Consider the following 23,514-nt stretch of genomic DNA (forward strand, 5'->3'; position numbering starts at 1 on the left):
CTTTTTTCACTGCTATTCTTGCTGTCCAACATCTCGCACCTAATGTGCACATGAGAGTCTGGCTGCATTGAAGCCAACGCAGAGCTGCCAATCCATGAATACCTGTCGAACTTACCAAATATGTGACAGGTCATGCAGACCTTTCTGGGGTTCTGCAAATGCTTGGGGGTGATGCAGATTTTGACATAAATGACAGGTGCCACACTATTTGAGCAAACACCTGGTGAGGGATCCCTTAGAAGAGTCTTGACTCTTGATGTTTTGAGCTTCTTCAGAAACGGTGGACTGCGCATGCGACTGCGGTCCACCAGATCAGACTGTCCAGCCTATTGAGAATGAGTGTCATCTACAACAATTTGATGAAGGGTTCAGGGCAATCCACCCAAGTTCATGACCAACTTGGACGTCAATGATTTATATTTGCGAGTTGCATGACGTCAAACTGAAGAAGAAGAAGACAACGGAATTAACGACATGCACCCTCTTCTTGTACACCATGACCATGCTGGACGCCTTTTTATTACCCATAATGCTTTGCTCAGCGTCGATATCACTTCCTGTCTCTCGAATATGATTGTACAAAATCTCAACATTCGCTGTACATTTGGTTGTACAATAAAAGGTCCTACGGGGATAAGTAGTTCGGCCTTTTGAAACAAAAATATATTATTCAGCTTCACACATCCTAAATAATGAACATATAATACTTTTTAAGAAAGGATTCGTTTTGGGATTAAATTGACAAGATTGATATGAGCGGTGTATAGCCTTGATTCGGTTTGTTGAGCTGTTCAGTCATTGAGTCGTGTGTTGTGAAATAAAACATATATCGACGAATAGTGTTTGGTCAGACATTTTGGCTTATACATTAGAGGTTGAGAATTTACTAAATAATTGCTAATCCTTACTTCAATTGCAAAATATTTCACGTCATCCTGTCGACTCGTCATTAGGCTCCGCCCTCCTGATCAACCTTTCCGGAAGTGGAGGCGATTCTTGCCTTTGTCACCCACGTGAGAGTCTCGCTATCGTTCGGACAAACGCGGTTCTACTCACTCTTCGCTATCCCTGCCCTTTGTGTTTCTTTATCCCTGTCCCGGGTCTCCGCGGTGCTTCCATACCGGTGGCTCCCACGTCCCGGAGTCATGGGGGCGTACCTCACGCAACCGACGCGGACCAAGGAGTCAAGGAACGGCGCTGGGCCTGCTTTGCGTTACGGTCTCGCTGCCATGCAGGGATGGCGGGTCGCCATGGAGGCGAGTAATCCTGGCTCTTTATAACAACGATAATGATGTTCTGTGTTATAATGCACCGCAAGGCGAGATTTGATTTTAATCTTGATCAAAACAAATAAAACTGCGACGAGGATTTGACGTTTGGAAAGAGCGCAGATCGAGGCGAACACGAGTTAAGTTCATTGTGAAGGAGGAAACGCGACGTGGAGAAAACATAAAATTCACATTATTATCATAGATTATTCAAAGGTGTTTTATCAATATACCGGGTAGTGCAGGTTGGTACTCGTGATATCACTGGGTAGTGCAGGTTGGAACTCGTGGTATTACTGGGTGGTGCAGGTTGGTACTCGTGGTATTACTGGGTAGTGCAGGTTGGAACTCGTGGTATTACTGGGTGGTGCAGGTTGGTACTCGTGATATCACTGGGTAGTGCAGGTTGGAACTCGTGGTATTACTGGGTGGTGCAGGTTGGTACTCGTGATATCACTGGGTAGTGCAGGTTGGAACTCGTGGTATTACTGGGTGGTGCAGGTTGGTACTCGTGATATCACTGGGTAGTGCAGGTTGGAACTCGTGGTATTACTGGGTGGTGCAGGTTGGTACTCGTGATATCACTGGGTAGTGCAGGTTGGAACTCGTGGTATTACTGGGTGGTGCAGGTTGGTACTCGTGGTATTACTGGGTAGTGCAGGTTGGAACTCGTGATATCACTGGGTAGTGCAGGTTGGAACTCGTGGTATTACTGGGTGGTGCAGGTTGGTACTCGTGATATCACTGGGTAGTGCAGGTTGGTACTCGTGATATCACTGGGTAGTGCAGGTTGGTACTCGTGATATCACTGGGTAGTGCAGGTTGGAACTCGTGGTATTACTGGGTCGTGCAGGTTGGAACTCGTGGTATTACTGGGTAGTGCAGGTTGGAACTCGTGGTATTACTGGGTCGTGCAGGTTGGAACTCGTGGTATTACTGGGTAGTGCAGGTTGGAACTCGTGGTATTACTGGGTAGTGCAGGTTGGAACTCGTGATATCACTGGGTAGTGCAGGTTGGTACTCGTGATATCACTGGGTAGTGCAGGTTGGAACTCGTGATATCACTGGGTAGTGCAGGTTGGTACTCGTGATATCACTGGGTAGTGCAGGTTGGAACTCGTGATATCACTGGGTAGTGCAGGTTGGAACTCGTGGTATTACTGGGTAGTGCAGGTTGGTACTCGTGGTATTACTGGGTAGTGCAGGTTGGTACTCGTGGTATTACTGGATAGTGCAGGTTGGTACTCGTGGCATTACTGGATAGTGCAGGTTGGTACTCGTGATATCACTGCGAGTGCAGTTTGGTACTCGTGATATTACTGGGAGTGCAGGTTGGTACTCGTATTACTGGGTAGTGCAGGTTGGAACTCGTGGTATTACTGGGTGGTGCAGGTTGGTACTCGTGATATCACTGGGTGGTGCAGGTTGGTACTCGTGATATCACTGGGTGGTGCAGGTTGGTACTCGTGATATCACTGGGTGGTGCAGGTTGGTACTCGTGATATCACTGGGTGGTGCAGGTTGGTACTCGTGATATCACTGGGTAGTGCAGGTTGGTACTCGTGATATCACTGGGTAGTGCAGGTTGGAACTCGTGATATCACTGGGTAGTGCAGGTTGGTACTCATATTACTGGGTAGTGCAGGTTGGTACTCGTGATATTACTGGGTCGTGCAGGTTGGAACTCATGATGTTACCGGGTAGTACATGTTGGTACTCGTGATATTACTGGGTCGTGCAGGTTGGTACTCCTGATATTACTGGGTAGTGCAGGTTGGTACTCGTGATATTACTGGGTCGTGCAGGTTGGTACTCGTGATATTACTGGGTAGTGCAGGTTGGTACTCCTGATATTACTGGGTAGTGCAGGTTGGTACTCGTGATATTACTGGGCAGTGCAGGTTGGTACTCGTGATATTACCGGGTCGTACATGTTGGTACTCGTGATATTACTGGGTAGAGCAGGTTGGTTCTCATGATATTACTGGGTAGTGCAGGTTGGTACTCGTGATATTACTGGGTAGTGCAGGTTGGTACTCGTGATATTACTGGGTAGTGTAGGTTGGTACTCATGATATTACTGGGTAGTGCAGGTTGGTACTCGTGATATTACTGGGTAGTGTAGGTTGGTACTCATGATATTACTGGGTAGTGCAGGTTGGTACTCGTGATATTACATGGGTCGTGTAGGTTGGTAATCGTGATATTACTGGGTAGGGCAGGTTGGTACTCGTGATATTACTGGGTAGTGCAGGTTGGTACTCGTGATATTACTGGGTAGTGTAGGTTGGTACTCGTGATATTACTGGGCAGTGCAGGTTGGTACTCGTGATATTACTGGGTCGTGTAGGTTGGTAATCATGATATTACTGGGTAGGGCAGGTTGGTACTCGTGATATTACTGGGTCGTGTAGGTTGGTAATCATGATATTACTGGGTAGTGCAGGTTGGTACTCGTGATATTACTGGGTCGTGTAGGTTGGTAATCGTGATATTACTGGGTAGTGCAGGTTGGTACTCGTGATATTACTGGGTAGTGTAGGTTGGTACTCGTGATATTACTGGGTAGTGCAGGTTGGTACTCGTGATATTACTGGGTCGTGTAGGTTGGTAATCATGATATTACTGGGTAGTGCAGGTTGGTACTCGTGATATTACTGGGTCGTGTAGGTTGGTAATCGTGATATTACTGGGTAGGGCAGGTTGGTACTCGTGATATTATTGGGTAGTATGTCTCGATGTAATGTCTGAATGGTCTTGTCTTGCACGTACCACATGCTCTTTCTTCCATGACACCTCATCTGTACATTAGAAGATAAACAATTAATTCAATTCAACAAAGTAAACTTAGTGAATGTACATATTTAAAGCAATTTACTTGGGAAACATTTTACTTGGCAATTTAATCAGCCCAGTGTATCTATCCCCAGTGAATCGAAATATTAATTTGGTAAGTATCACTGGAGTGATTATTTTAATACTTGTTAAAATAGACCAGTAAATGGGGTATGGATGTGAATGATGCACTTCTTCTTTTATTGTGATCCTTCTTGATGCGTTTGCTTGTAAACTCTGGTTTCTCTTTCCCAAATGCATTCATCTCCCTCATCGTGGACATTTATATCAGAGTCTGCTCAAAAAGTGGTCTGTGGGCAGGATATCTCAAAAAGTTGTGATGGATTTGTATGAAATTTGGTGGACAGGTTGGGTGTGTGACAAGGACGAAATTATTCGATTTTGGGGAAGATCCGGATCAGGGTATGAGAATTCCATTCGTGATTCTTCACCATTTAGAGATAGGGCCAAAAACGATATCTATGGATACCGCAATTTACGTTGATTCAAAGTTGTGTCATCAATCGATAGGTAACCAGGCTTTGAATTGCGTCTCTTTACATCGAAGTTAGGCTGTTCAAGCCACGTGCTTTGGCTTTTTCTGAGCATTGGAGTGTCACCGCGAGACGTTGACATCGTTAACTTCCTGAAGTTTGCAGACACGCACACAGCCACATATGGTTTGTCGTTTCAGGACGTGTCAGTGTTGAAGTGTGACAGAGGTGTTGTGCAGTGCTACCTCGGACTTCTATGACGACAACGCAAACCGTGCTGCCCAGTGCGGGCCGGAAACATTCGTACAGTGTTGCCAGATCTGAAAAGTGGAAATATCATATTGGAAGTACAAAATGATCGTATTTTCAGTAAAATTATTGTACGTACACCGTCATATCGTTGCAAAATGTTGATGACATTTTACTCACCTATTTTATCTGACGTCTGTCACACTTCAATGAGGACGTGTGAAGGACAAAACGTGTGGCTGTGCCATGTCTGTGTGCGTGCCAGCAAGGGTAAGCATCACCGACAGAAGTTAACGTTACTGCAAACTGTGTGTGCACCGTGCCCTTATCAGGCTGTACCTGTAGTCCTGTACGTAATATTCCAGTACGGAATGTAAATTTCGACCAATTAAACCGCGCTGCAGTCAGACACTGCGACACCATGGCTGCTGTTCAAATTCAAATTCTTTTTTATATTGTCCATGTCAAAATGGAAATTTTTCTTCCACTGGCATCATTAAGTTGACGTCTTCAAGAAGTTTCTTCCACTGGCATCAATTTCAAATTCAATTGACCAGGTTGCGACGGAAAAGCCTAAGTACGTGACTTGAATGACGTAACTTCGATGTAAAGTGTACTGTCCTTTATTAGTCCCCTACCGGTGTACACCAGAGTGGACTATAGGTTTGCACGCCGTCCCTCCGTCTGTCCGTCTGTCCGTCTGTCCGTCTGTCAGTCCGTCACGCAAAGAACAGTTTTCCGGACTTTTTTTCTAAATGCTTAATGCTAATGATTTCACACCTGGTACATGGTTTCCTCATGATAAGTTACAGATCAAGTTCGAACTTCACGACGTTTCGATCATTTTTGACAAAGTTATGGCACTTTGAACTTTGGTAATTCTGATAATTCTGATGATCCTTAACTCAGTGCCATTTTAAGCTTTAATTTCCTTTAAAAAAGATTTTCTCTGCAATAATAGGACCGATTGAGATCAAATTTTCGCTGTAGGGGGACTCGGTCTGTGGAATATTTCAATGTAATTATGACGTCACAGGTCACGTGGTTCGGCCGCCATATTGTTTTTCGTGAAAACACGAAAACCCATTTTTCTCTGCAACGGCTGAACAGATCGAGGCCAAACTTTGCAGGCAGAAAGCCTTAGTACATACCCATGACGAACAAAAAAGTCAACGAGCATGACATCATGCGTCACATGGTTTCAGAGTTATGACGTTTTTAAGCATGAACCTTTAAAACCAAGCTCCTCCCTCATTTTTGATCCAATCGAGGGGAAACTTCACAGATCTGTTCAGCATGTCAGTCTACTAAAATGTCCTTTTGGAATTTGCGATAGAGCACGTGGTTTGGCAGATATCTTTAATTAAACGATAATATTTAAAAAAAATGGATATCTCTTGAATCGGTAGTACCTCAGACCGTGAGTTGGTAATTATATAATTCACACAGTGCAATACGTGCAGGCCTCTCCACGGAGCGACCTTACGGGCTTATCAATGAGGCGAGGCGTGACACACATGTGTCTCAGCATACCTCAGATCAAGTTTGAAAACCAGCATCAACCGTGCATCGATTTGCATATTCGATCATTTTTGACAAAGTTATGGCACTTTGAACTTTAGTAGGGGACATGTATTGCAGCGCAATACTCAGAATGCTTGTTCTTCTTCTCTCTGTCTCTGTCTCTCTCTCTTCCTATCCCTTTCTCTACCACCAACACAGCATAGTTTACATAGTTTTACTACACTGTACATTGTGGCCACCCTGTACTTTTATAAAATCATTTCATTTCAATTTTTTTGCTGTCGCAATAAGGTGTGTGTTAGAATGAGTGTTCAGGTTATCCATGTTTAAGCCAAAAAGGTAATATCGTAGGTGAAAATTGCAACGTCTCCCCAACCCACCCCAGCCTTATTCCTCTATTGTATTTTTATGGGAAAAATTGGTTTGATTTAAGTTGCACTTTTGAAGAACGCATCTAAGATGTAAATCGAGGTATCCCTGTACAGCATGATATATCAAAAAGTTGTGGATGGATTATGAATGTAAATCGAGGTATCCCTGCATCGCATAATATATCAAAAAGTTGTGGATGGATTATGACTAAACTTGGTGGAAGAGTTGGGCAGTTGACAAGAACGAGCCGATTAGATTTTGGTTCAAGTCCGGATCCAGATCCAGCCTATCAGTGGGATACAAAACAAACTGTGTAGCCGGGCGGAGGTATGCGCTCTATCGAGTGCCATTGTCATTGTAACTGTTATCGTAAATTCATCATTGTTTTGTTTCTGATAATTGAACTTGTCTTTGGGTCTGGAAGATATGGGACCAAGGTGAAAGTGAAGGTGTTGATATTTTCGCTGCAATTCCAAACTTTTGCACGAGACTGTAACCACTTATTGTGAGGGCAATTCACAATAATTATGCATGCTGTTTCCCCATCAGGACGCTCATAATTGCCTGCCTGAGCTAGATGAACAGACTTCCCTCTTTGCGGTGTATGATGGACACGGAGGTGAGGTTTCCCAAAAGTGTTTTCCAAAACTTTCTCACACGTACAAGTTAGAATGTGCACAGACTCGCATGTGTCTTTCTTTTTCCAGTGACAGTCACTAAACAGCTTTGCCATGAAGTTTAATTCCTTGTCAAACGTTTTTCGTTCTATAACAGCATGATACTGCTCGACGACTGTTTAAGGGAAAAATACATCTCACCGATTAATGAAATTACTCTTATTTATTTATTAATTTATTTATTTGTTATTTTTACCTAATGATGCATTTTCCATCAAATAACGTGGAGGGAAAAGTCTGGATCATTAATTATCTGATACTGCATCGTAATTCTTACTTTTTTAAACCTGAGTTGGTTTTACCTGCACATTGAAGAAGCAACTTGTCTCCAAAGTACCATCACCAACTCACGTGGTGATCATTATGTGAATGATCACACAAGTGATGTGACCGCATACAGTAAGGACTCCAGATTGTGTTTGGTGAAGCAAGAGATAATGTTCCACGTGGCAGGTGGCGCGCCACTACCGGCACAGAGTTTTGGAGTCGTACAGTATCTGATATATACATAAATTCAAAACACACCTGGTCACAAGTGTGCTGCACTGACAGGGTCCTCAGTCGAGGTCCTCAGCATCATCCCGTTTCGGCCCTTCAACCTCGATACGGTCAGCTAAGGTGGGCCAGCAGGGGCACATACACATCCACATGCAGCAACTACACCTGGATGCGTACATACCCCCACCCCCAGCCAGTGCGAACGCAGACTACAACAACAACAACACCTCCGCATCCAGAATCCACAGCACCAAACCAACACGGTGGAACACTCAAACATCCACCTTTATACCCTTCACCACTCACCAACAAAACACACCAGATCATTCATACACACACATATACACACACACCCACACAACACCAACCAACCAACCACCTACCCTTACAACATACAAAAACACACACTCATGCAAAAATTAATTCATGCAAAAAACACACACCCTCACCCACTCACTCATATACACAAAATAAGAAATAATAACGCAAAAAAAAAAAAAAACCCAACACAACCAACCTACACCGTTCGACGTGCCTCCATAAACTTCCTCCATATCCAAAATGAGCCTTTCAAGGCAACCTGGGCCCCCTTGTCACACATCCTCCTTTCTGTCCCACCCACTCCCAGCCTCGCAAGATATGCAGAAAAGGAATTGCTAATATACCCTCTGCACCCCACCTCAAATGGCTGACACGAAACTCGCCAACCCTTCTCCCGGCACTCTGCCTCCAGCTCACTCGACTTTCCTCTCTTCCTCTCGTACACCTCCTCCATATTCTCTTCCCAAGGTACCGACAATTCCCCTAAGATGACCTGTCTTGTTGCACCTGACCAAATGACAATGTCAGGCCGCAACCTTGTCACACAGATCTCCTCTGGGAATACCAATTGTGGCTTTAGGTCTGCCAACACCTGCCAATCGCAAGCATCTGACAGCCCTCTTGCTTTCCACCTCCTCCTCTTTCCACCTCTTACCACTTGGCCCTCTTTGACAAACTACACCTCTCCCCCATCAGTCTCCTTCTCCACTCTTCTTTCTCTCGATCTCAGCACCTCTTGTTGCACCATCTGCACCACCACCGCCAGCACCTGATCATGTCGCCACCTGTATTGTCCTGCTGCCAATGCGACTGAACATGCACTCAGTGCATGCTGCACCGTTCCCACACCTCCACACAAATAACATCTCTCCTTCTGCAACAACCCCCACAATCAAGTTTACTGGTGACGGAAGCACATCATACGTTGCCCGCAACAGGAAATTCAACAATATTGGCTCCATCCTCCAAATCTCTTGCCACTTCAATATCCTCACCCGCACACCTTCCCACTTAGTCCAAGCAGGACTTAGTACTTACTAAGTACTTGGTACTTACTTTTTCCACGTGCAAAATTTGCATTTATGTTTATTTAAATTATACAATGGACTACAAAATGTAAGTGTTTCATGATATTTGTTATATTATATCACCTTTATCTATCAATATTGTTGAAATGAAGATCAAATAGCTGTATGTTGAAATATGTTGAAAAAGTAAAAACTTTACATGGGGTGTACTTACTTTTTCACGTGACTGTATATATATGTATATATGTATATGTATATTATGCGGTATTTACCGTGTGAGACATAATTCGTGGCTGGTGCTCACCATTAAAGCTAGGAGGTGCCTTGATCATATATATATATATATATATATATATATATATATATATAAATATATATATAAATATATATATAAATATATATATAAATATATATATTATATATTATATTATATATATATTATTATTATATATATATATATAAATATATATATTATTATATATATATATGTATATATATATATATATATATATATAATCAAGGCACCTCCTAGCTTTAATGGTGAGCACCAGCCACGAATTATGTCTCACACGGTAAATACCGCATAACCCGCAAGGAACCAACAGCCTGTCTGCCACACAGACCATCGTTCCCACCAGTGCAAACCAAAACCAGGGGGTGCGGTGCGATCGGTGGGGATAATAATCAACGAACATAACAGCGTGATGAGCGCTGTCCCGATCTCCTGTGGACCGAAGTCCAAGACCAAAGCGTCACCTCCGACCCAAAGGGTCAGCAGCAAAGAAGCTGCTGTCCGCTTGATGTTTAGCCAATGGGGACCAATGAATAAATCTCTGTCTGTTGACAGAGTGGCCGGGCTGAGGCCTCCAGAAGACCCTTTGGGTCGGAGGTGACGCTTTGGTCTTGGACTTCGGTCCACAGGAGATCGGGACAGCGCTCGTCACGCTGTTATGTTCGTTGATTATATATATATATATATATATATATATATATATATATATATATATATATATATATATATATATATATATATATACATATACATACAGTGGAACCTTGACTTACGAGTGCCCCAACTTACGAGTTTTTCGAGATACGAGCCGTCGCTCGGGCGGTTTATTGCTTTGAGATGCGAGCCGAGATCTGAGTTACGAGCTTTCGCCACCCAGTCACGTGGTTATCTTGCCGTGCAAGTACAGTATCTCTGCCGTATAGCGCTGCATTTTTGTTTTCGCATGTTGGTTATTTTGAGTTTACGCCACCAGGTGGGTTCTGGTCACGTGGTTATCTTGCCGTGCAAGTACAGTATCTCTGCCGTATAGCGCTGCATTTTTGTTTTCGCATGTTGGTTATTTTGAGTTTACGCCACCAGGTGGGTTCTGGTCACGTGGTTATCTTGCCGTGCAAGTACAGTATCTCTGCCGTCAACTTGTTCAGAGTGCCGGCGATAGCTCGCCTTCTCTTTGTGGAAAACACGGTACTGAGAAGAAGAAGAGGATGATGTGCTTGGATATAAAACACGCAATCGTCGAAAAACATGAGCGAGGTGTCGAGGAGGACGTATACAACGGCAGAGGAGAAGAGCATGCCAGGCCACAACTTGTGGATATAAAACACGCAATCGTCGTGTTTTATATAAAACTTGTGCTTGGATATAAAACACGCAATCGTCGAAAAACATGAGCGAGGTGCCGAGGAGGACGTATATAACGGCAGAGGAGAAGAGCATGCCAGGCCACAACTTGTTCAGAGTGCCGGCGATAGCTCGCCTTCTCTTTGTGGAAAACACGGTACTGAGAAGAAGAAGAGGATGATGTGCTTGGATATAAAACACGCAATCGTCGAAAAACATGAGCGAGGTGTCGAGGAGGACGTATATAACGGCAGAGGAGAAGAGCATGCCAGGCCACAACTTGTGGATATAAAACACGCAATCGTCGTGTTTTATATAAAACTTGTGCTTGGATATAAAACACGCAATCGTCGAAAAACATGAGCGAGGTGCCGAGGAGGACGTATATAACGGCAGAGGAGAAGAGCATGCCAGGCCACAACTTGTTCAGAGTGCCGGCGATAGCTCGCCTTCTCTTTGTGGAAAACACGGTACTGAGAAGAAGAAGAGGATGATGTGCTTGGATATAAAACACGCAATCGTCGAAAAACATGAGCGAGGTGTCGAGGAGGACGTATATAACGGCAGAGGAGAAGAGCATGCCAGGCCACAACTTGTGGATATAAAACACGCAATCGTCGTGTTTTATATAAAACTTGTGCTTGGATATAAAACACGCAATCGTCGAAAAACATGAGCGAGGTGCCGAGGAGGACGTATATAACGGCAGAGGAGAAGAGCATGCCAGGCCACAACTTGTTCAGAGTGCCGGCGATAGCTCGCCTTCTCTTTGTGGAAAACACGGTGAGATCCTTAACATCCAACAACTAATGGGATGCAAACGGGGCGCCCAGTTTAGCGGTACACACATTGATGAATCACCCTGCCTGTGATTCACCCATGACAGGTTATAGCTGGGTCGGGATTCAAACCCAGGCTGGACAGTTTAGAGTCAAGTGTGCGTACCTCCAGTCCAGGCCATCCTGCCAACTTGTATGCTGCATACAGGTGAAATATAAAGCGCGAGATATTTTTATATATACTGTATATTTAAAAAAAAATTGGTGTGGTTTTTGGCGGGCTGGAACGGATTAATAGCATTTCAATGCATTTTAATGGGGAAGTTTGATTTGAGAAACGAGCAATTTGAGTTACGAGCTCGGTCACAGAACGAATTAAACTCGTAAGTTAAGGTTCCACTGTATATATATATATATTGTTACGGAACCCAACGTCGGCCTCTGTTCCCCTTATCGAGGGGGGATTAATCCCCTCGCTTATGACTGACCGACGTGGTCCCGGGGGTATGACGTCACGCCCGGTCGGCGCTGGGTAGGGTATTCGGCCCAACCGTCCTTTGACCTAAATACCAGCGCCTCCCGGTACGCAAGGAAATACTCCCCGCTCACGGCCGCAGTGTAATGGATGATTTGCGCCGAGCGAAGCGAACTGCGGCGTGAGCCGTTTACCAAGACTAGACCCGATTTATATTCGTCGGCCGAATCGCGCCACGTACCCTCAATATGGAAACCTCTAAAGCGACCGAAAGAGCATGAAGAAGAAGAAGAAGACAAAGTAGGGAATAACAGGATTTATTACTATTTACACACAACTAAGGAGAAAGGAAAGGAAATGCGATTTACAAGGCAATGGAAGGAGCAGGAGACATAGTGCAATTATTAGCTTAATTATACAGTCTTACTTATAAACCCCAAGACAACATGAAAGGCGGACGAACAATCAGACTTACACGAATGGGGAATTGCCGAGTGGATTGGCTGGAGGGAGAGGAGGGTTCAGCTCGGACCGAAGCACGATCGGGCCGGGAGGGAGCAGCCGCCGCCCTCTTGATCGGTCTCGCATGGCGCGTTCCTTTGCGGCCACGGTCGATACTGCCGTTGAACCCGAAGCTGCTGTGCGCTGAAGCTGCTGCGTGCCGCTGCGTCGCGTGCTCTTTCAGGGATTCCTCCGCCTCATGCGCCTTCTCTCTCTCGTATCTCCTCTCCACTCATCTGAGGTGGGGGCGTCCCGCCGCGGGTTATATTGACCACACCCCCGAACCTTCGCGAACCTCCCCGATCGTTCTCTTTCCGCCAAGCCAAACCCCCGAGCCTTGGTTGGTCGCTCGGGCTCTCCTGGCTCCACCCTTCGATGACGAGGTGGAGACACGCCTTTCTTCGCCGTGATTACCTCGTGGCCAATGGAGGCAAGTGCAGCAAACCCAGCAAACCTGGCACTTTGAAGATGCCATGGGGGCGTCGGAGGGATTCTATCTTATTTAATTGACGCAACGCAATGAATTAGTGGACCACAGAGCCTTATACTGACATTTACTAAGGACATAACTAATGAGGGAAATCTATGATTTGCTACGTGTGTGCGATGGCCTAACTACGGACGACCTTTGATCTTTATACTACAGAGGGTGATATTTACAACAAGTTTTACATCAAATTATACACACAATTCCCAAATCCCCAACAATATATATATATATATATATGTGTGTATATATATGTATGTGTGTATATATATGTATGTGTGTATATATATGTATGTGTGTATATATATGTATGTGTGTATATATATGTATGTATGTGTGTGTATATATATATATGTATATATTTATATGTATATATTTATATGTATATATTTATATGTATATATTTATATGTATATATTTATATGTATATATTTATATGTATATATTTATATGTATATATTTATATGTATATATTTATATGTATATATCTATCTATAATTCCAGTAATCTCTGTACGTCTGTACGTCTGTTTGTCTGTGACCGCTGTTTCTCGACAACCACGGGTCCGATATACTTTTAACTTGCCAGGTATATTGCTGGGGACCCGAGGATGTGCCTTTTCAAGGTTTCATATTAATCGGACAATTACTTACCGAGCTATGTCCAAAAAACGATTCAACCAATCAGAGAGCAGCGAACGATCGCGTGTGCCGAACGTGGAGGACACACTCTGCCTCGGATGGCACATTTGAGAGCGTATTCATTTATTTCACGTTTGGAAACTATGTTGGCGCTATGTTGGCGTTAAACTATGTTTTAAAACTAATAACAACGAATTTGCGATTCATTCGCTTTCCTGCGCGTTTGTGCACGCGATGGCGATTTCTTTACCAAACTCCGGAAGCCGTTCGCTTTGGACCAAACCATTTCATGTAAATAGAGGGGGGGGATATAATTTTAGATATAGATATAGTACGGGCAATGCCCTAGTATATACAATCTTATATTATAATAGCCGTAGATGATTCTGTCTGTCTGTCTGTCTGTCTATCTGTTGGGTGTCTGTCCGGGGTGTGGCTTACTCGGTTTGCAGAGTAGCTCCACCCATAGCTCCACCCATTCTGGGAGTGGCTATAAACAAATATCCACCATTTTATTAACTCGCATAGCTTTGAGTCCTGTTTTGTAGGCCCGTGGTGTCTTGCTCTCCCCCAGTTTTATTTCAAATCAAATTCGATAAATCATTTCATTTTTCACAGTCGCTAACATAGTTTTAGACTCGGTTGAAAAAAAACGGGAAGAAAATCCAATGAAAGTTGCCGTTTATAGAACGAAATGAATTCTCAAAGGCCTGTAACTTCAAGGCCATTGAGTCTCTCTCACGCCTTTATCTCCAATCTAACTCACCATATGATTTCATTTTTATCGATGGTTTTACTTTTAGACTCGGTGTCAGCAATAATTGAGAACAATCCACACACGCGGGAAAATGCAGAGATATATTTTTTAAAATCGCGTCATGGTGTATCATACACCGCCCAACATGACACCGCCGGCAATGTGTCGATATATATTAAAAATTCGCTTTTGCTTTTCCGTTATGATATATTACTATTTCGTTTGATGATAGTCGTCACAAAAACGTCAACAATGATGCCGACATATATTTCTTCGTTTTTATTTCATTCAACATATTAGCCGGAAGTAAAATATGTTTCAGGAAATTACCGAGAGATATTTCTTCGTTTTTTTTATTAGTTATGTGCGCATACACTTTAAATAGGTTTATTTGAAATCTTTAATTTTCCACAAACATTCCACACACGCGGGAAAATGCAGAGATATCTTTTTTAAAATCGCGTCATGGTGTATCATACACCGCCCAACATGACACCGACGGCAATGTGTCGATATCTATTTTAAATTCGATATATCATTTCATTTTTCACAGTCGCTAACATAGTTTTAGACTCGGTTGAAAAAAAACGAGAAGAAAATCCGATGAAAGTTGCCGTTTATAGAACGAAATGAATTCTCAAATGCCTGTAACTTCAAGGCCATTGAGTCTCTCTCACGCCTTTATCTCCAATATAACTCACCATATGATTTCATTTTTATCGATGGTTTTAGAGTCGGTGTCAGCAATAATTGAGAACATTCCACACACGCGGGAAAATGCAGATATATTTTTTAAAATCGCGTCATGGTGTATCATACACCGCCTAACATGACACCGACGGCAACGTGTCGATACATATTAAAAATTCGATATATCATTTCATTTTTCACAGTCGCTAACATAGTTTTCGACTCGGTTGAAAAAAAACGGGAAGGAAATCCAATGAAAGTTGCCGTTTATAGAACGAAATGAATTCTCAAACGCCTGTAACTTCAACTTCAAGGCCATTGAGTCTCTCTCACGCCTTTATCTCCAATCTAACTCACCATATGATTTCATTTTTATCGATGGTTTTGGACTCGGTGTCAGCAATAATTGAGAACATTCCACACACGCGGGAAAATGCAGAGATATATTTTTTAAAATCGCGTCATGGTGTATCATACACCGCCCAACATGACACCGACGGCAACGTGTCGATATATATTAAAAATTCGCTTTTGCTTTTCCGTTAAGATATATTACTTTTTCGTTTGATGACAGTCGTCACAAAAACGTCAACAATGATGCCGACATATATTTCTTCGTTTTTATTTAATTCAACATTATTAGCCGGAAGTAAAATATGTTTCAGGAAATTACCGAGAGATATTTCTTCGTTTTTTAAAATTAGTTATGTGCGAATACACTTTAAATAGGTTTATTTGAAATCTTTAATTTTCCACAATATAATTTACTTGCCATTTATCATTTGATGATTACGAGACAAATTCCTCTTGAGGATCGTGACAATTCATGCGCTGCGTGGAAACTTCTATTTCCAAAATGAATGAGACGATCGATGAAGAACGCAGACTTGAACAGGATGCAGCAAGAAAACGAATGAGACGGGCGAACGAGTCCATCGACGAACGTCAATGCAAACTTGCGGGGTCACCCGTGGGAATCCCACGGGCATGGATGTGTGTGACATTTCGACATATTGAGTTAGATGCTGCACATTCATTTTTACAAAATGGTTACTGGCAAGTCATCAGATCCAGAAATGGTGTAAAAACCACCGTTTAGAGGCCATTTTTCCCCGCAAAGCGGGGGTTGGCCTTTTCGGGGACCGTGGTAGTTGTTGTTTTTTTGTCCCCTTTTTGAAGCAATGTTTTACGGCCGGATGCCCTTCCTGACGCCAACCCTTTTTGCCGCCTTCAACGACAAACAGGGAATTACCAGTGAACTGGTACTCAATTAGCCGACCTCGGAAGGATGACAGGCTGAGTCAACCCCCCTGGCATTAATTCGGCGATCGACCGAGATTCGAACCCAGGATCCTAAGCCGGCACCCTAGCCGCTAGCCCAACACCAGAAATGGTGTCATGAACACAATTTATTTACGCACAAGCACAAAAGCAAGACGGGCCGATTTCCGATTCCGACGGGCCGACGGGCGAGACGGGCCGATTTCCGATTCCGACGGGCCGATTTGGAGCAAGAAAAAGAACGAGACGGGAGAAAAAGGAGAGAAACGAGACGGGGAAAGCCGATTGGAGAGGCGAGTGAGGCGCGATTGGAGAGGAGTGTGAGGCGCGATTGGAGAGGAGTGTGAGGCACGATTGGAGAGGAGTGTGAGGCGTGATTGGAGAGGAGTGTGAGGCACGATTGGAGAGGAGTGATTGGAGGGGAGTGTGAGGCACGATTGGAGAGGAGTGTGAGGCACGATTGGAGAGGAGTGTGAGGCGCGATTGGAGAGGAGTGTGAGGCGCGATTGGAGAGGAGTGTGAGGCGCGATTGGAGAGGCGTGTGAAGGATTGCAGAGGAGAGGAGTGTGAGGGATTGGAGAGGTGAGGGATTGGAAAGGAGAGGGATGTGAGGGTTTGGAGAGGAGAGGAGTGCTAGGTGGAGAGAGGAGAGTGTCAGGTGGAGACAGGAGAGTGTCAGGTGGAGACAGGAGAGTGTCAGGTGGAGAGGAGTGAGGGGTCACATATTATGTGAAATAACTAAATTCACACCATTTCTGGATCTGATGACTTGCCAGTAACCATTTTGTAAAAATGAATGTGCAGCATATAACTCAATATGTCGAAATGTCACACACATCCATGCCCGTGGGATTCCCACGGGTGACCCCGCTAGTCTATATTATAATAGCCGTAGATGATTCTGTCTGTCTGTTGGGCGTCTGTCCGGGGTGTGGCTTACTCAGTTTGCAGATAGCTCCACCCATTCTGGGAGTGGCTTCATATAATTATAAACAAATATCCACCATTTTATTAACTCGCATAGCTTTGAGGCCTGTTTTGTAGGCCCGTAGTGTCTTGCTCTCTCTCCCAGTTTTATTTCAAATCAAATTCGATATATCATTTCATTTTTCACAGTCACTAACATAGTTTTAGACTCGGTTGAAAAAAAACGGGAAGAAAATCCGATGAAAGTTGCCGTTTATAGAACGAAATGAATTCTCAAACGCCTGTAACTTCAAGGCCATTGAGTCTCTCTCACGCCTTTATCTCCAATGTAACTCACCATATGATTTCATTTTTATCGATTGTTTTAGACTCGGTGTCAGCAATAATTGAGAACATTCCACACACGTGGGAAAATGCAGAGATATATTTTAAAAAATCGCGTCATGGTGTATCATACACCGCCCAACATGACACCGACGGCAACGTGTCGATACATATTAAAAATTCGATATATCATTTCATTTTTCACAGTCGCTAACATCGTTTTAGACTCGGTTGAAAAAAAACGAGAAGAAAATCCGATGAAAGTTGCCGTTTATAGAACGAAATGAATTCTCAAATGCCTGTAACTTCAAGGCCATTGAGTCTCTCTCACGCCTTTATCTCCAATATAACTCACCATATGATTTCATTTTTATCGATGGTTTTAGAGTCGGTGTCAGCAATAATTGAGAACATTCCACACACGCGGGAAAATGCAGATATATTTTTTAAAATCGCGTCATGGTGTATCATACACCGCCTAACATGACACCGACGGCAACGTGTCGATACATATTAAAAATTCGATATATCATTTCATTTTTCACAGTCGCTAACATAGTTTTCGACTCGGTTGAAAAAAAACGGGAAGGAAATCCAATGAAAGTTGCCGTTTATAGAACGAAATGAATTCTCAAACGCCTGTAACTTCAACTTCAAGGCCATTGAGTCTCTCTCACGCCTTTATCTCCAATCTAACTCACCATATGATTTCATTTTTATCGATGGTTTTGGACTCGGTGTCAGCAATAATTGAGAACATTCCACACACGCGGGAAAATGCAGAGATATATTTTTTAAAATCGCGTCATGGTGTATCATACACCGCCCAACATGACACCGACGGCAACGTGTCGATATATATTAAAAATTCGCTTTTGCTTTTCCGTTAAGATATATTACTTTTTCGTTTGATGACAGTCGTCACAAAAACGTCAACAATGATGCCGACATATATTTCTTCGTTTTTATTTAATTCAACATTATTAGCCGGAAGTAAAATATGTTTCAGGAAATTACCGAGAGATATTTCTTCGTTTTTTAAAATTAGTTATGTGCGAATACACTTTAAATAGGTTTATTTGAAATCTTTAATTTTCCACAATATAATTTACTTGCCATTTATCATTTGATGATTACGAGACAAATTCCTCTTGAGGATCGTGACAATTCATGCGCTGCGTGGAAACTTCTATTTCCAAAATGAATGAGACGATCGATGAAGAACGCAGACTTGAACAGGATGCAGCAAGAAAACGAATGAGACGGGCGAACGAGTCCATCGACGAACGTCAATGCAAACTTGCGGGGTCACCCGTGGGAATCCCACGGGCATGGATGTGTGTGACATTTCGACATATTGAGTTAGATGCTGCACATTCATTTTTACAAAATGGTTACTGGCAAGTCATCAGATCCAGAAATGGTGTAAAAACCACCGTTTAGAGGCCATTTTTCCCCGCAAAGCGGGGGTTGGCCTTTTCGGGGACCGTGGTAGTTGTTGTTTTTTTGTCCCCTTTTTGAAGCAATGTTTTACGGCCGGATGCCCTTCCTGACGCCAACCCTTTTTGCCGCCTTCAACGACAAACAGGGAATTACCAGTGAACTGGTACTCAATTAGCCGACCTCGGAAGGATGACAGGCTGAGTCAACCCCCCTGGCATTAATTCGGCGATCGACCGAGATTCGAACCCAGGATCCTAAGCCGGCACCCTAGCCGCTAGCCCAACACCAGAAATGGTGTCATGAACACAATTTATTTACGCACAAGCACAAAAGCAAGACGGGCCGATTTCCGATTCCGACGGGCCGACGGGCGAGACGGGCCGATTTCCGATTCCGACGGGCCGATTTGGAGCAAGAAAAAGAACGAGACGGGAGAAAAAGGAGAGAAACGAGACGGGGAAAGCCGATTGGAGAGGCGAGTGAGGCGCGATTGGAGAGGAGTGTGAGGCGCGATTGGAGAGGAGTGTGAGGCACGATTGGAGAGGAGTGTGAGGCGTGATTGGAGAGGAGTGTGAGGCACGATTGGAGAGGAGTGATTGGAGGGGAGTGTGAGGCACGATTGGAGAGGAGTGTGAGGCACGATTGGAGAGGAGTGTGAGGCGCGATTGGAGAGGAGTGTGAGGCGCGATTGGAGAGGAGTGTGAGGCGCGATTGGAGAGGCGTGTGAAGGATTGCAGAGGAGAGGAGTGTGAGGGATTGGAGAGGTGAGGGATTGGAAAGGAGAGGGATGTGAGGGTTTGGAGAGGAGAGGAGTGCTAGGTGGAGAGAGGAGAGTGTCAGGTGGAGACAGGAGAGTGTCAGGTGGAGACAGGAGAGTGTCAGGTGGAGACAGGAGAGTGTCAGGTGGAGAGGAGTGAGGGGTCACATATTATGTGAAATAACTAAATTCACACCATTTCTGGATCTGATGACTTGCCAGTAACCATTTTGTAAAAATGAATGTGCAGCATATAACTCAATATGTCGAAATGTCACACACATCCATGCCCGTGGGATTCCCACGGGTGACCCCGCTAGTCTATATTATAATAGCCGTAGATGATTCTGTCTGTCTGTTGGGCGTCTGTCCGGGGTGTGGCTTACTCAGTTTGCAGATAGCTCCACCCATTCTGGGAGTGGCTTCATATAATTATAAACAAATATCCACCATTTTATTAACTCGCATAGCTTTGAGGCCTGTTTTGTAGGCCCGTAGTGTCTTGCTCTCTCTCCCAGTTTTATTTCAAATCAAATTCGATATATCATTTCATTTTTCACAGTCACTAACATAGTTTTAGACTCGGTTGAAAAAAAACGGGAAGAAAATCCGATGAAAGTTGCCGTTTATAGAACGAAATGAATTCTCAAACGCCTGTAACTTCAAGGCCATTGAGTCTCTCTCACGCCTTTATCTCCAATGTAACTCACCATATGATTTCATTTTTATCGATTGTTTTAGACTCGGTGTCAGCAATAATTGAGAACATTCCACACACGTGGGAAAATGCAGAGATATATTTTAAAAAATCGCGTCATGGTGTATCATACACCGCCCAACATGACACCGACGGCAACGTGTCGATACATATTAAAAATTCGATATATCATTTCATTTTTCACAGTCGCTAACATCGTTTTAGACTCGGTTGAAAAAAAACGGGAAGAAAATCCGATGAAAGTTGCCGTTTATAGAACGAAATGAATTCTCAAAGGCCTGTAACTTCAAGGCCATTGAGTCTCGCTCACGCCTTTATCTTCAATCTAACTCACCATATGATTTCATTTTTATCGATGGTTTTGGACTCGGTGTCAGCAATAATTGAGAACATTCCACACATGCGGGAAAATGCAGAGATATATATTTTAAAATCGTGTCATGGTGTATCATACACCGCCCAACATGACACAGACGGCAACGTTTCGATACATATTAAAAATTCGCTTTTGCTTTTCCGTTAAGATATATTACTTTTTCGTTTGATGACAGTCGTCACAAAAACGTCAACAATGATGCCGACATATATTTCTTCGTTTTTATTTCATTCAACATTATTAGCCGGAAGTAAAATATGTTTCAGGAAATTACCGAGAGATATTTCTTCGTTTTTTTTTATTAGTTATGTGCGCATACACTTTAAATAGGTTTATTTGAAATCTTTAATTTTCCACAATATAATTTACTTGCCATTTATCATTTGATGATTACGAGACAAATTCCTCTTGAGGATCGTGACAATTCATGCGCTGCGTGGAAACTTCTATTTCCAAAATGAATGAGACGATCGATGAAGAACGCAGACTTGAACAGGATGTAGCAAGAAAACGAATGAGACGGGCGAACGAGTCCATCGACGAACGTCAATGCAAACTTGCGGGGTCACTCATGGGAATCCCACGGGCATGGATGTGTGTGACATTTCCACATATTGAGTTAGATGCTGCACATTCATTTTTACAAAATGGTTACTGGCAAGTCATCAGATCCAGAAATGGTGTAATGAACACAATTTATTTACGCGCAAGCACGAAAGCAAGACGGGCCAATTTCCGATTCCGATGGGCCGACGGGCGAGACGGGCCGATTTTGAGCAAGAAAAAGAACGAGACGGGAGAAAAACGAGAGAAACGAGACGGGGAAAGCCGATTGGAGAGGCGAGTGAGGAGCGATTGGAGAGGTGAGTGAGGAGCGATTGGAGAGGCGAGTGAGGAGCGATTGGAGAGGCGAGTGAGGAGCGATTGGAGAGGCGAGTGAGGAGCGATTGGAGAGGCGAGTGAGGAGCGATTGGAGGGGAGTGTGAGGCGCGATTGGAGAGGAGTGTGAGGCGCGATTGGAGAGGAGTGTGAGGCGCGATTGGAGAGGAGTGTGAGGCGCGATTGGAGAGGAGTGTGAGGCGCGATTGGAGAGGAGTGTGAGGCGCGATTGGAGAGGAGTGTGAGGCGCGATTGGAGAGGAGTGTGAGGCGCGATTGGAGAGGAGTGTGAGGCGCGATTGGAGAGGAGTGTGAGGCGCGATTGGAGAGGAGTGTGAGGCGCGATTGGAGAGGAGTGTGAGGCGCGATTGGAGAGGAGTGTGAGGCGCGATTGGAGAGGAGTGTGAGGCGCGATTGGAGAGGTGTGTGAGGCGCGATTGGAGAGGTGTGTGAGGCGCGATTGGAGAGGTGTGTGAGGCGCGATTGGAGAGGTGTGTGAGGCGCGATTGGAGAGGTGTGTGAGGCGCGATTGGAGAGGTGTGTGAGGCGCGATTGGAGAGGTGTGTGAGGCGCGATTGGAGAGGTGTGTGAGGCGCGATTGGAGAGGTGTGTGAGGCGCGATTGGAGAGGTGTGTGAGGAGCGATTGGAGAGGAGTGTGAGGCGCGATTGGAGAGGAGTGTGAGGCGCGATTGGAGAGGAGTGTGAGGCGCGATTGGAGAGGAGTGTGAGGCGCGATTGGAGAGGAGTGTGAGGCGCGATTGGAGAGGTGTGTGTGAGGCGCGATTGGAGAGGTGTGTGTGAGGCGCGATTGGAGAGGTGTGTGTGAGGCGCGATTGGAGAGGTGTGTGTGAGGCGCGATTGGAGAGGTGTGTGTGAGGCGCGATTGGTGAGGTGTGTGTGAGGCGCGATTGGAGAGGTGTGTGTGAGGCGCGATTGGAGAGGTGTGTGTGAGGCGCGATTGGAGAGGAGTGTGAGGCGCGATTGGAGAGGAGTGTGAGGCGCGATTGGAGAGGAGTGTGAGGGATTGGAGAGGAGAGGGATTGGAAAGGAGAGGAATGTGAGGGACTGGAGAGGAGAGGAGTGCTAGGTGGAGACAGGAGAGTGTCAGGTGGAGACAGGAGAGTGTCAGGTGGAGACAGGAGAGTGTCAGGTGGAGACAGGAGAGTGTCAGGTGGAGAGGAGTGAGGGGTCACATATTATGTGAAATAAATAAATTGTGTTCATCACACCATTTCTGGATCTGATGACTTGCCAGTAACCATTTTGTAAAAATGAATGTGCAGCATCTAACTCAATATGTCGAAATGTCACACACATCCATGCCCGTGGGATTCCCACGGGTGACCCCGCTAGTGTGTGTGTATATATATATATATATATATATATATATATATATATATATATATATATATATATATATATATATATATATATATATATATATATGATGGTCGACTCCATATGATGAGTGGATACCAGAGATAACGTTACCTCGTGGCAGGCGGTGCTTATCGCTCCCAGCCAGGTGCAGCAGCAGCTGTATGGGACACCTTGCTGGCGGTTCTCCACTGATGATATGA

The 23,514-nt window shown here is 44.3% G+C and overlaps 1 protein-coding gene across 2 annotated transcripts in view; it reads left to right on the forward strand.

Moving 5' to 3' along the window:
* Nucleotides 1-970: 970 nt before the first annotated feature.
* The window catches only part of PPM1G (protein phosphatase, Mg2+/Mn2+ dependent 1G), a 73,677-nt gene continuing 51,133 nt past the window's right edge, over nucleotides 971-23,514 (forward strand). The window contains exons 1-2 of one of the 2 annotated variants that reach the window (XM_068124025.2): nucleotides 971-1,256; nucleotides 7,292-7,361. In XM_068124025.2, the coding sequence (XP_067980126.2) occupies nucleotides 1,146-1,256; nucleotides 7,292-7,361 (181 nt within the window). In that variant the 5' untranslated portion in view covers nucleotides 971-1,145. The remainder of the gene's footprint in view (nucleotides 1,257-7,291; nucleotides 7,362-23,514) is intronic. The other variant, XM_068124026.2, reaches the window with a different exon arrangement.

The sequence above is a fragment of the Myxine glutinosa genome, chromosome 8 (assembly GCF_964187855.1).
Source record: "Myxine glutinosa chromosome 8, kmMyxGlut1.1, whole genome shotgun sequence".
In the NCBI taxonomy this organism is placed as follows: Eukaryota; Metazoa; Chordata; class Myxini; order Myxiniformes; family Myxinidae; genus Myxine; species Myxine glutinosa.